Source organism: Hipposideros armiger, unplaced genomic scaffold, assembly GCF_001890085.2.
Source record: "Hipposideros armiger isolate ML-2016 unplaced genomic scaffold, ASM189008v1 scaffold_591, whole genome shotgun sequence".
NCBI classification, from domain to species: Eukaryota; Metazoa; Chordata; class Mammalia; order Chiroptera; family Hipposideridae; genus Hipposideros; species Hipposideros armiger.
This window is the reverse complement of record NW_017731941.1, coordinates 1313952-1328583: the sequence shown is the minus strand read 5'-3', so window position 1 is coordinate 1328583 and position 14632 is coordinate 1313952. Positions and strand designations below refer to the sequence as shown.

The window sequence follows — 14632 nt, the reverse complement described above, 5'->3', positions numbered from 1 at the left end:
GATCCCACATGAGGGCCAGTGACACTGCCCTCTACAGCTAAGATGGTGAACAACAGCTCGACCTGGAGCTGGGCTGCCATGAGTCGCTGGTGACGGTGTAGGCTGCAGCCCCTGCTGCAGTGGGCTGCCATAAGCTACCGTGTGTGACCGGCAGCCAGCGTGAGCGGCCGGCAACTGGTGTGAGCTGCCAGGAGCTGCCATGAGCGGCCGTCCAGAGGCCGGCGACCGATCTGCCTCACTCGGGAAGAGCACAATGATAATACCAACATGGACCAGTAAAGCAACGTCCTTCACAACTAGATTGAAGAACAAAAGGACAGCAACTTGTCTGTTCCCCTTCCCCTGATTCCCCAGCACTGTTCCCGTCCCCTAGTTCCCCAATAAAATCTTAAAAAAAAAAAACCAGTATGGTACTGGCATAAAAACAGGCACATAGCTCAATGGAACAGAATAGAGAGCCCAGGAATAAATCCATTCATATACAGTCAGTTAATCTATTACAATAGAAGCCAAGAATTTACACTGGGGTAAAGATAGTCTATTTAATAAACGGTGCTGGGAAAATTGGACTGACAAATGCAAAAAAATGAAACTGGACCACTTCCTTACACCATATACAAGAACAAATTCAAAATGAATTAAAGACTTAAATCTAAGACTTGAAACCATAAAACTCCTAGAAGAAAATATAGTAAGTACATTTGCAGACATTACCCTGAGCAATATTTTTAATGATATATCCCTGTGGCCAAGGAAAGTAAAAGAAAAAATAAACATATGGGATTACATCAACCTTAAAAGTTTTTCACAGCAAAGGAAACCATCAATAAAACAAAAAGGAAGCCTACTGACTGAAAGAAGATATTTGTCAACGATATATCTGATAAAGGGTTAATATCCAAAATTTATAAAACACTCATGCAACTCAATACCAAAAAAAAAAACCCAATTAAAAAATAGGCAGAGGAGATAAAGAGACATTTCTCTAAAGAGGACATACAGCTGGCCAACAGGCATATGAAAAAATGTTCAACTTCACTAATCATTAGAGAAATGCAAATAAAAACCACCATGAAATACCACTTCACTTTTGTCAGAATTGCTATCATCAATAAATCAACAAGTGCTGGCAAGGCTGTGGAGAAAAGGGAAACCTGGTGCACTGTTGGTGGGACTGCAGATTGGTGCAGCCATTATGGAAATCAGTAAGGAGGTATCTCAAAAAACTGGAAATGGAACTACCGTATGACCCAGCAATTCCACTCTTAGGTATCTATCCAGAGAAACCCAAGACACTAATTCGAAAAATATATGCACCCCTATGCTTATTACAGCGTTATTTACACAAGACTTGGAAACAACTGAAATGCCCATCGGTAGACAACTGGATTAAGAAACTGTGGTACATTTATACAATGGAATATTACTCAGCTATAAAGAATGAAATCTTACCATTTGCAACAATATGGAAGGACCTAGAGAACAGTATGCTAAGTGAAATAAGTCAGTCAGAGAAAGACAAATACCATATGATCTCACTTATATGTGAAATCTAAAGAACTGAATAAATGAGCAATGTAAACAGAAATAGTCTCTGAGACACAGAAGAAAAACTGATGATTGCTAGATGGGACTGGGGTGGGGATGAGAGAAGGGGAAGGGACTAGACAACATAAGTTGGTAACTGCAATATTACCACAGGGATATGAAAGACAGTTTGGGGATATAATCAAAAATGTTGTAAATATTTTTTAAGGTGTCAGATGGACACATCTTGTTAGGGAGACCACTTTATGGATGGTGTAGGGCCTGATCACTGCACTGTACATCTGAAGCTGCCATTGAATAATACTGTATGTCAACTATAATTTAATATATATATAGTCACGGGATGTGGAGTATAGTGTGGGAATGGAGTTAATGGAATTATAATAGATATGTATGATATCGGGAATGGGGGGCGTTGGATTGGGGGAGGGGGATTTTCACTTTGTGAGGGGTGAAAAGTATAACTACTGCATTGTTTTGTACACCTGAAACTAATAAAAAAAATTAAAAATTAAAAATAAAATGCTAAAATTTCTTTATAATAAAAAACAAGTACCTAAAGGGAAACAAATAAAAATTTGAATTAAAAAATTTTAAAAAAGAAAAAAAAAATTTGATACATGCTACAACATAGATGAACCTTGATGACATTATCCTAAGTGAAATAAGCCAGTCACATAAAGATAGATACTGTATGACTCCACTTACATGAGGTACCTAGAATAGTCAAATTCTTAGAAACAAAAAGTAGAATGGGAGGAAGAGGGAATGGGAGGTAGCTTGAGATGAAGAAAGTTCTAGAAATAGATGGTGGTGATGGTTGCACAACAATGTACATGTACTTAATGCCATTCAATTGTACACTTTAAAATGGTTAAATTTTATGTTATGTATATTTTATCACCAACATAAAAACTGAAATCCCATTAGTCTCCTCATGTTGTTGCGTAGCTCTAAAGAACTGTGGAGCTCTGCCTTGCTCGCATTCTTTGAAAAGAATCAATCATTCCTTTCTGAATCCTTCTGAAAACAGGCTCTACACTTTTCTCTCATTTTATTTTAAATGTCAGCTCTACTAAGCTGTCATGACAGAAGTAAGTGATATTTGTCTCCTTCGGAGCAATGGTCCTTAATCGTTTAGGGGTTCTAGAGGCTTCTGAAAAAATCACTGATCACAATTCTTCATCTGAGGGCAATAAAGCTGCTTTATCCAGTTCATAGTTATGCCCTCAGAGGTTTACACTTGGAGAGGAATGAAAAAAAGTCTGTGATTGAATTACCAGCAGGAGTAGGAACTCAAGGTATATAAGCAAATCAGGCAGAAGGGTGGAAGGTTCAACCCATCTGCCTTGGAAACAGCCCACCCCACTGCCCTGGGCCTCAGGACTGTCAGCACACTCAGCAGACTCAGGCTGAACCCGTCTGTGCACCAAGACACAACCAGGATGCACCAGCACTACCCACGAGCCTTACCTCATGCTGGGAATGGCGTGGTAGCCCAATCGGAAGCGCAGTTCGCTGGACCCAGCAACATCGGCAATCACCTTTTTCCCCACAGTGTGCATGTGTTTGAGGAGCTCAAGGTGTTCCCTGGTCACAGCCTTCAGACTGGAAATGGAGGCCCATGGTAAGACCAGCCAATGGTGACGAGCCTTGGGGTATTTATCCTTAATCACCACCACCTGCTCATCTTTGTAAACCTAGCAGAGGGGCACAGGAGAAGGAAATGGACATATACCCTTCATCTCCTGTGTGCCAGGTGCTGTCATATTCATTAACTCACTTAATCCTCACCACAATCCAATGTTCTGCAAAAGGTTTTAGTATCCCAGTTATGACAGATGAAAACACAGAGACTCAGATAAGTTGAGTGTCTGACGCAAAGTCACATACTTACCAAGTGGTGAATCTAGGATTCCAACCCAGATCGAGTTGACTTTAGCCTATTTTCAATCACCACATTGCACAGAATATGCAGAGGATACACAGTACAAAGTAGCTCCTAAGGATCTGATGTGATACCCTGGCAGGCATCCATGCAAATGCTCCCTTCGCCACTCTACCATAGCAGACCAAGTGACACATGCACATGTGTTCCAAGAAGCCCTAGTCACCCCGGGATGTAATTTAAGAAGAACTCAAAGACTCCTCCCAGGATGATGCCTGAATATTGATCCCTGGGCAGCCCAGTAACTACAACCACAGTACATTATCTGACAGTCCCTGAAAAGGGACCACACAGTAAAGTTAACTAAAGTTCCCTGAAGTTTAGTTCCAGAGTTTAGGAGTAACAAGACAGAGGAACTATCCATTTGAAGAACTTAGTTTCTCTCCAAAGAATTCCAGGTGCTCATTTACTGACAACAGGAAAAGCCACTTATTCTCACAAAATAGCCCAATAAGATGAAGTCTCATTCAGAAAGACTGATCTCCTTTGATTTCACTTGTAGTTATGACCTCTGTGAAATGGTCACTTAAGACATGAAATGTATTTCAATGCCAAAATTTTATTCTGACCTGCATTTTGGGGTCCTGCATAGAAATCTTCAAGCCTTGACTCCAGTGGCCCAGTGGTTCCTAAAACAAAAAAGGACCATGTAATTGTGAATGCCAATGGTTAAATTTGGCATAGTTAACACTGTATGTCAGCAAAGTCCAACCAAACTTGGAAATAAGGTTCATTTTTAGGAATTAAACTATATTCCCTTTACCCCAATATTTTGCCACTATCACCGTAAGCCATCCCCATTTTCTTCCTATATTCAGAGGAGCATGTCTACACGGAGACTGGAAATGCCAGAGTTTGAACACCATCATCTTTGGCCCTTTCCCACTCCATCTAAGCCTGACTAGATTTCCACTTTGACATCAGGATGTGCACCACGCAATCTACGAAAAGTGTTCCAAGGCTAACCTTCTAGATATACAACTGACTGACCCATCATTTTAGTAGCTCCATGTTAAGTACACTGCGTTATTGCCCTACTTTCAAGCAGCTTACCTCAGAAATTCAAGAGGAAAGTTTATAAAGGGACATTTACCCAAGTGACTAGTAAAACAAACAAGTGGCTCTTTCATCATGGTTAATAACCCTTGTCTTGGCTAATAAGTGACTCTTCATGCATGTCTGGGTTTTACAAAACAATTAAGCAGTCCTTATATCTCATTTAATATCCGTATCATCTATCAAGCACACTACCCTCACCTTTTTGGTAGATGTATCTGTTCCCTTGTTTGGGGGCACAGAGCATTGGCTAGGGTCGCTCCCAGTTTCCAGTCCTGGACTGGGCTCAACTTCCTGTGCAGCATCTCTCTCTATAGAGTCACCGTTGCCTGACCTCTTTCTCTTCTTGTGCGTTTCCAGGCCAGGACTCTTTGCCTCTTCCTCAAATTCTACAATATATGGATAAAGTTCATTCACCATGTGGAGAACCTGGCCAGGCTGCAGCTTCACCTCTTGGTCCTTCCCAATTATGACTGAGTCAATGCTGGTGGGATTGACCCCTACCTATGGAATAATCAGAAAATAATTATAATAATAGCAATAACACCAGTACTAATACGGCCACCACTATGTTAATCACTTACTATGTGCCAGGCACTGTGCTTAATGTTCACTTAATGTTCACTCTGTCACTTCCACACATGACAGAGGAGCCTTAATGGCAGGCACAGATGCTCTAAAGTCAACAGCATAAGAAAATCATCAAGCATAAAACAGAAGTCCAAGTTAAAAACAGACGTACCTGCTTTACCTTGACATATCCTTTGTTACATTCTGCTTTCAACTGTACTGAAAGAGATTGAAAAAAAGTTAAATCCAAATGCCATGAAGAACCAGGCACATGCTCCTATTCTCTCTATAAGACAATGAAGCCTCACTCTAGGAGGCAACTTGACAGGGGTTTCTTCAAAGGCCTGTGAGCAAAACTGCCCATTACGCAGGCAGCTAGAGCTCCAAATCCTTCCATAAAATGTCCAAGTGTGCAACTCCCTTAGCTACCGCTAACATCCCTATGAGGCAGCTTCACTGAATCCGCACACGCCTCCCTAGTCCCTTGGCCCAGGGAGAAGTGCCTCCCTAGGCTTCCGTAACTCACCCTGGATCACAGACTCTGCAGTCAGGAAAGGGGACCCACTTCTCTCATAAGCTCTCGGCTCAGAATTGAATCAGGCTTAAACTATTATATAAAATTATCAAACTCCTTTAACAGAGAAAGAGACAAATGATACATTCCTGGGAAACAGAAGTTCAGCTGGCCTTGGGTAGGAAGAATGGAGAGAATATTCTAGAAAGAGAAATATTCATACAGAACAACCTGGGCATGTATAGGAAGAAGTAACATTAAACACTCCTGTTCAGATAAGCGAACTAAGTTTCTGGGGTGAGACAAGGAATAAAGAAGAGACACCACACCTGCTCTTCAGGGGAGACAGGCAGAGGGAAAGCTGACATACATGTCCCTACAGTTGCTGCTGTGACAAGAGAGGCAGAGAGCGAGAAGTGTCTCCACTTATCTTGGGTCTAGCGAGGTGTAGCTAGCTCAAGCACACCTTTTTCCCCCCATTTAGATGAACTCATGTGGGAAAACCAATAATCAGTGCTGCCAACTCCAAGCCTTGGAAACCCCTACTCCAAGGAACACACTGCAAGTGGGAGGCTTGGCAGCAGTGCGTATGTCTGGAAGTTGACAGGTAAAAAATGGGGTACATGGTAAGGCTTTTTCCTAAGGCTTTCATTTCACTAAATCCCAGGGATGACATTAAAAGAGCTGGGTGCCACAGACTTATACAGACACCACTCTCTGTGTGAGGCAATGCGTAAAGGATAGAACCATCCCATCACTCCTCAGACATGGTTTCAGCCTGGAGATGCCAGAATTCAATTGTCTCACTGCCCAGCGAGGACCCTCCACGGGGAAAGCAGGACTCAGTTCCACAATCCCACAGTAACAGGATGGAACCTGCCTGTTCCCAACACTGAAAAGTAACCACTTTCATAGGGTAGAATCAGGAGTGAATGGGGCATTGGTATTGGCCCAGCTCAGTTCCCAAGTTTTGTTTATGGCAGACAAAAGGTTTTCCATCATTAGCACCCAGGAAATGTGCACCTTTGGTTATCACTGTCCTAAGGAACCAAACATGGTACTCTCCACTCCTGTGATCAGTTACCTTGCTGTCGAGAACATTTCTTGTCAGTGATCTTGGTCTCTGGGCTGCGCCCAACCACGACTGTTTCCAAATGTGGAAGTTTGATTCGCTGGTGCAGGTTGTCCTGTCTCACCAACCAGCACACCCGCATCATTATTCTGGGAGACGAAACAGAAGAGAATCGCTGGAGTAAGAAACACAAGTCCTCCAGGACCACACCCCGGCACCACCACACATGCCATTCACCAGCTGTCCACCTTGAGTGACTTCACCTCCCTAGTCTGTTTTCTCACCTGTAAAGTGTGATAATGACAGGACTCATGAGGCAGTTGCAAGGATTAAATAAGATAATGTGAGTAAAGCATTCATCTCTGTGCCTGAGTCATGCTCATTAATCAAATATTTGTTATGTTTATTGATGGATTCTATGTGCTGGGCATTAAGTTACATGCTGAAGATCAAAGGATAATTAATCATTGTCCCTATCCTGTGGGGCCTGGAGTACAGTGGGGCAGATGGACTCATATACCAATTATTAAAATTAATGTGATAAACACTATAAGTAGGAAGTAATCAAATACAGCATTAGCCCAGGGAAGAGAATGACTGACTCTTGTGAGGAGTGTCAAAAAAGGCTTCATGAATAATGGATATTTATGATGGGTTTTAGAGAACAAGAAGGAGTTTGCCTGGCAGAAAACTAAGGACATGACAATAGAAGATATTCTTCGGTCCACAGGCATCTTTATGTGAATTAGAAAGTTTTCCTTCCTTACTTATCATAGCATATTGATGTCAGAACAATATATTTTACTGCCAACTGCCAGAAGATTGTCATAATAAATACACAAACCTACAGTTTCTAAAGTCTGAATGCAGCACCTTTGTACAATACACCACCTGCAAAACAATAGCAGAGGTGCTGGTGTTATTTGAAAAACAACCCTTAAGACCATGTGGAGTATCGGCAGAAGAGAAAGAAACAAGAAATTCTGCCTGAAAAAGGCAGAACAAAGGGGATGGGAAGGAAGAGCCAGAAGAAATCCTGACGGCAGACTGAATTACTGACTGCATTTGAGGAATGACAAAGGAGTAAAGGGGGATGTCTTGGTGTAGAATTAACCCCTGGTTGTTTCCAGAATGTAAAAGAATTTACGAGACTCTACGAGCATATTCAGAGAAAAGATTTATTGAAACGGGAGAGGAGAAGGGTGGGGGGGGAGGGGGAGGGGAGGAAGACAGATATATACTGGCAGGAGTTTAGCCAGGGCAGAGTCCAATGGGGGACAGCTGTACCGATGAGGAGTGCCGGGGTTTTATATTTTTACACACAGGATGTACGGTGCTTGTCAGCTTGCAGGGGGCTGCTGTTACAATTGTCTTCTCCTGGGAACTGTCCTGTGCCCATCTATGATGGACGTCAGTCTGCAGGGGGTAGCTGTTGTGACTGGGAACTGTTTTGTTCCCATCTATGATGGATGTAAGGTGCGTGAAAGCTTGTAGGTGCAGTGCTGGCCAGGGGAGTTAGAACCAAGTGGTTAATGTTTAGCTCATTCCTGTTAGCCCACAAGCTCATTCCTGTTAACTCCTTGTCTGTCCCATCCTGCCAGCTCATAAGCCCACTCTTATTAATTCTTTACTTGTCTCATCAGGAGATATCAACCAGGACTTCTAATTTGGAAATACCCATTTACCAAATTGAGGAATACACAAGGAGACATAATTTGGGGATAAACAGTAGGTAAAGAAGGCATGATTTCAGATTGAAACACAATTAGATTAAGTTGCCTATGGAAGATCCAAGGGTCAGCTGAGATGTATGGGTATGAAACTGAGAGAGAGCAATGGATTGAATGTATATATTTGAGAGGTGTCAACAAGCCATAGACGCTGAGGCAAAGTAAGAGGATAAGATCACCCAGGGAGGGAGAGCATGGGATTATGGGCAAGGACAGGACTAGATCAGCAGGCCTCCCTAGACTCCCTAACTTCCTAAGCTTATCAATACTCAAATCTCTAATACCTTCTCTTTAAGAAATGTCCCCTGCAGGCAAAGCAACACCTATCAAGTCCTCTGCACAAGCTTTGAGTCCAAAGGTGAAAGAAAAGAAACCAGATTTTAAAAATCAGTTTCATTAGTATCTGCAAAGGCCAGATAATGCAAGGCGGAGTGAGCATAGAGCACTCAGGGTACAAAGTCATAGAAATATCTTCAGAAACTGCCCAGTTCAAAAGGATAAGAGCACTGATAAGGAAGAAAAGGAGTGGGAGGGGACATTCCATTTTAAAAAGCACAAGTGATGGCACAGATTTCAGCAATGACAAGCCATGGGTGAGGGGTGGAAAGCCAGCTGACCCAGAGGAGCTGCCCCAAAGAATAACAAAAAAGGCAGAGGTGTTGAAAGAACACTAGGCTGCAAAGTTGAGATCTAATAATCAATAGGACACAACTAGAGTGGAGAAATCTAAAGGCAAAGATTAGTCAGCAGTCTGTTAATAAAACGTGGGTCAGAATGAGGTCCAAAAGGCAGTTCGGCAGGTCTTAGTGAAGGAGCTGAGGCGTGAGCATGAAGAGTCGGTTCATGCTAAAATCCTAAATCTGGAGCTTCAAAGGATGACGGTGCTACAGGCAGGTCACAATTTTAAATGCTGTGTGTTCAGTGGGGCATCTGTTTGCATTTGCTGGAAACTGATGAATGAGCAGGTAATGGACTGAGGATTATATTAGGCACAGGGAAATAAGTCATGTGATGACTGACTAGTCACAGTAATAATAAAAGCCTGGAGAGACCACATTTGAGAGCAGAACAGGAAGAAATCCCATGAGCAGCTGAGAGAATGGCTGCATGGCCTCCGGACAACAGGAACCACCCCTCCTGCCTACACAAACACATACTCACATGCTTCATTCCCCGAAAGTTCTGAAGTTATGACGCTCCTATTCACTTCTCCCTGAGAAGCTGAAACACTGACTGCACAGTGCTTATGCAACTAACCTTTAGCAATACCTTGGCCCATCTTAGCCTCCAGTTCCAGCTTGTAGGAATGAGGCATTTTAGAACGTAGGGAGCACATAAGGATGGGCATTCCCGAATCTTCAATATAGTCCACCCAGTAAAACTCCATCAACTGCAAGCTCTATGGCAGCAGAAATCAAGTTCATTTTTGCTTACCAATACACCCCCAGCACTTAATACAATACTTGGCATACAGCTAGAATACAATAAATATTTGCAAGTGAATGATCAGATGATAATCCTATCCAGGTTCTCTTCCCTTCCTTCTCTCTCCCCTTTGGTACTCCTCCTTATGTGGGGTGCTCTGCTCCTCTCTTTGAGCAATCCCATCCTCCCATCTATGTGGATGAATCCTAAGTGTTTTTCAGCTCCACACTATCCATTTCAGAGTTGTGGGGATTGGTCAGAAAGAAATTCTCATTCTTTCTTAAGGAACCCAAGCACTCTGATAGCCTGGAACAGTGCCGTCGAGTAGAATTTTCTGCAATTATGGAAGTGTTCTAAATCTACACTGTCCAATAACATAGCCACAATGGGACAACTGAGCATCTGAAATGTAGCTAGTGCAACACAGGAATTAAATGTCTTAATTAGATTTTTTTTAAATGTAAATAGCTAGTTAAATGTGGCTAATGGCTACCATAATGTCCAGCACAGCCCTGGGCATTTGCCCAGCCCTGATTAATCCCAATCCCTCAGGCTTGAAGGCCCTCGTACTCTAACCCCGGAGAGGTTACTTATTTCACCTCCCACTTCTTTCCATAGAAGTAGACCCACTTACCCATCCCTCTCTTTCCTCCATGCATCCTTGCACACACAGACATCCTTCAGGTACAATGTACTGAATCATGGCTCCCAAATAAGTAATTCTTAATATGACCTCCTGGTATTGGTTTATACTCTTTCCTCCCTCCTAGAAATCCAAATCATTCACATCTTCCAAGTCTCACCTCCTTCCTGAGGCCTTCACTGGGCTGTCTTCTCTTCTCTACATCTTGTTATTGGATATGATCAATTTACCTTCACATGTCTCTAAAAATTAAACGTGGATACAATTTTACTTTCCAGATTAGAACAAAATCTCCTTGTAAACGGACTGCATCACTACCCCATTCAGGAAACTCAGAGGAAAGGTCTCCGGAGATCACTGCCCTGGGTTAGGCCTGGTCTTATACTTCTGTATCCCCTCGTGTTCAGCATACCTTTATAAGTTTATACTATATGCTAGGCACTTGCTAAATATATCATCTCACTTCATCTTCACAACAACTCTCATTCTAAGAGAAAATTTAAAGCTTAGAGGAGATAAGTAATGTGTTCAAGTCACACAGCCAATGTGTGCCAGAGCTAGGGCTTGAATTAATTCCAAAGAATGGGTTAGTAATCACTGTACCATATATACCTTTTGTCTTCACTCATTTGATCTATCTAAATTACTACATGCCCACTATGTGCCTTGTGCCATTCTACTGCTGGCCATATAGAGATACTACATATCATTTGTATTGTATGATGCAGGTATAATACATCATACCTGCCTTCAAAAGGCTGTCTTGTGGAAGAGAGAAACACAAAGACAATTATAACAAACATGGTAAATATAATGACTGGTTTGTGCGAAGGGTATTATGGGAACACAAAAGTGGAGTACCTGACCCAGACTTGGAGAAAGGAGGTGTCAAGAAAGGTTTCCTGTAAGAGGTGGGCCTAAAATGAGTCCTACATTTAAACCAGGTTAATTAGGTGAAAAGGGGCAGCCTAATTAGTTGAGGAGCAGGAAGTGGAGAAAGGAATCAGGGTGAAGATTCCAGTCAAAGAGAACAGTAAAGGCAAGTGCACAAAGAAATAACACAATGCATATGAAGAAGCAGTTTGGTGTTGCTGCAACCTAAAGTATGGGGCAGAAAACAGGCTGGAAACGCAAGCAGGTCCAGATGAAGCACAGCCCTGGGTGACTGGAAGAGAAGCTCAAATTTTAGAAGTTCCAATGGATTTTGCAATTCAGTAAATAATAAATACTTGCTGAATGAGAGAAACAATCAGATGAATGGACAGCTCCTTAAAGATCATTTAGCAGGACTGTGACACAGTTAAATTTGTTTTCAAAGATGATTTGGGAGAGAATGTAGAGTATGGAGAACGGATATATGGGCAACAGGACTAGAGGTGAGGAGACCAGTTAGAAGTCCATCACATTTCAGGTGAGAGATGATGAGGCCTAAAGTAGGACAATAATAAAGGCAAAGAAGAGAGCACAGATTTGGGAAATATTTAAGGGGCAAAATCATCAGGGCTTAGCGATGGATGTGATAAGAATACGTTCAGGGAAGGTGCTGAGTTCAGTTTGGGACCTCTGAATTTGAACTGCCTGTGGGACTTGCAGAGTTGTCCAGCAGAGCAGTCTGAGGTGAGGGTGAAATTCAGAAAAGAGATCTAAGCTGACAACTTCTATTTGGGAGCATGTAGGAAGTTAAAACCAAATCAGTTGATATGCTCACTCAGGCAGTGTGTACAAAATGAAAAGACCATGGGCCAAAGTCACAAGCCTTGGAAACACCCAATATTTTAGGTGAGGAGAAGAAAGACTGTCCACAGGAGAAATGACGAGGGAGCGAGGCACATGGAAACAGCTAGACTAGTAGCTCTGTAAGGCAAGGCATTGTGTCTTGTTTATCTGTGTATCACAATAAATGTTCACTGATTAAATCAGCTGAGTATATTATCCTAGAAAGCAAAGGAGAAGGGAGTGAGAGGAATCATCAAGTTTCAAAAGCAGCAAAGGAATCCAGTAATGATTTTTTAAAATGTCTATCTGGTTTGATAATCAATCACTGATGACCTTAGGGTAAAATTTCAGGGGAATGATAGGTCTGAATGGTAGACTGCAGAAGGGAATGGGAGGTGAGGAAATGGAAACAGAATTTATAAACAGTTTGGATAAGAAGGGGGAAAGAGTTAGTAGATGACAGCTACAGAAAGATGGATCACCATGAACTTTTTCTTTCTTTCTGGCTTGGGGGTGAGGGATAGCCAGAGATCTGAGAAACGTGACCTTGTTTATACATGACTGGGATATAGACAGGGACAGAAAAGACAAATGAAAACAAGCTCTCATAGGTAAGATTATAAAAGAAAAGAAAGGTCAGAAGCAAAGATAAAGGGATTTGCTTTGATCAGATGATACAGCTCATCCTCTACGACTTAAGGAAAGGTAAAGATGGGCGTAAATCTCGACAACTTTGTAGGATGGAAAACAGGCAGAAATTTGAAAGAAAGCACATCTGATGACCTCAATTTTCTCTATAAAATAGTAGAAAACAGTGAGGTGAATGGGAGCTTAATGAACAGTTGAATAAAATCAATATAGAATAGTGGATAACATCCAAACCTGTGAAGTCCAACTGCTTGAGTTCAAATGGTGGCTCCACCACCTAATCACTGTGTAACTTGTGGCAGATTATTTAATCTAAGTCTTTACTTCTTCAGCTGTAAAACAACATTAATAATTGTTCTACACCACCAGGGCTAAATGAAGAAGTAGGTAAATCTCAGTGTCTGGCAAAAAGTAAGCATTCCACACTATTATCACTCTTATTGATAGTGAAGGTAGGATGAAAGAAAGCGCTCAAGACACGTAAAAAGATCATCTGACAGCAGACTGTGCAAGTAAGATGAAAAAGCACAAATTCACTTTGTCTCCCCATATGAACAGTCCTGTTCCCAGTGTTCGAACGATCCCCAATATATCAAATTCCCAAAAAGCTCCAAACCTGGACCACATTAATTCCAAATGGAAATTATATCCCTGCTTTGTTGAACCGCTATCACTGGTCTGAATGGGAAAAGGCTTGCTTCTTCTGGCCTTCCTATAAGACCTGTCGAAGACTTATAGGAGTGAAGGGTCCTCAAGTTCCTTTCGGGGAGCGTTTCTGGAGGAAACAGTGTCCATCATGACAAGCTGAGCCACCTCCATGGGTTGGACAGTGCCCACTCTCTAATCTTTTCTCCGCTTGTTGCTACCAAGTTAGGTGCAGGCGTCGGGGGCACAGATGAACGAACCCGAAGTGGGGAGAAGACTGAGCACGACCAAAAAACGGCCCAAGGGAGCAGAAGGAAAGTGGGAAGCCCAGAGCTCTAGAGATCGAGGGAGCAGCAACGCCTACCGGGAAAGAAGCCGTGAGAGCATTATTCGAGGCACATCACTCAAGGGCAGTAGCGGGCTTGGCCTAATGCCCACATCCACGGCTTTCAACCCGGCCAGCGGAGGAGGTAGGCCTCCAACTGCCTTACCTCCAGACGGCGGAGACGGACAAGTCCACGTTTCCCCTCGGTGCTGCACCGCTTCCGGCGCTATAGGATGACGTCGTGAGACAGTCTGGAGAGCAACCAGAGGCATCGCCAGTGACTGTCCGATGATTGGCTGAGAGGGTCTCGCCCAATGCCCGGATTAGGAAGCACCCGCCGCAATTGGTCTCTCCGAGGGGCGTGGCTCAAGTGGGTCCTGGTAGTTATGCCGGTGGAAGCGTGTTCCCTCAGCATCTCTCTACCCGAGAGCCGCTCCACAGTCACCGCCTCTCAATCTCTGAGTAAGGAGAGACTTCAGACAGCTATCCCCTCTGTGGCTGTTTTTAGACAGCCGTGCAGCATTCTGACACTCCCTTCGGAAGGAGGCGCTCACTACCTTTAAAGCCATATTTTCCGCCGTAGACAGTACCTGCTTGTAGCATTGTTTTCCCGCCCCCTTTCAAAACTATAATCTGCTTTCTCCTTTTTGGGGGGATCTAAGGCGGGGGAAAACGTTAAGATTTTTTTTTTAATTCTGTCTACTAAATGAACTAGCTGAGGAAATCAGGAAAGACAGAAGCAGGATACTGGAATGAGATGTGTTTACCGATTTTTATAGTAATTCCAGGATG

At 42.8% G+C, this 14632-nt stretch overlaps 1 protein-coding gene across 8 annotated transcripts in view; it reads right to left on the bottom strand.

The window, feature by feature from the left end:
* The window catches only part of APTX (aprataxin), a 26351-nt gene extending 12257 nt beyond the window's left edge, over positions 1-14094 (bottom strand). The window contains exons 1-7 of one of the 8 annotated variants that reach the window (XM_019624511.1): positions 14007-14094; positions 10667-10748; positions 6721-6857; positions 5295-5341; positions 4754-5056; positions 4066-4125; positions 3022-3248 (exon numbers count right to left, since the gene is read on the bottom strand). In XM_019624511.1, coding sequence (XP_019480056.1) covers positions 3022-3248; positions 4066-4125; positions 4754-5056; positions 5295-5341; positions 6721-6853 — 770 coding nt within the window. In that variant the 5' untranslated portion in view covers positions 6854-6857; positions 10667-10748; positions 14007-14094. The other 7 variants (XM_019624512.1, XM_019624516.1, XM_019624517.1 and 4 more) reach the window with 7 other exon arrangements.
* Between the last annotated feature and the right edge of the window lie 538 nt (positions 14095-14632).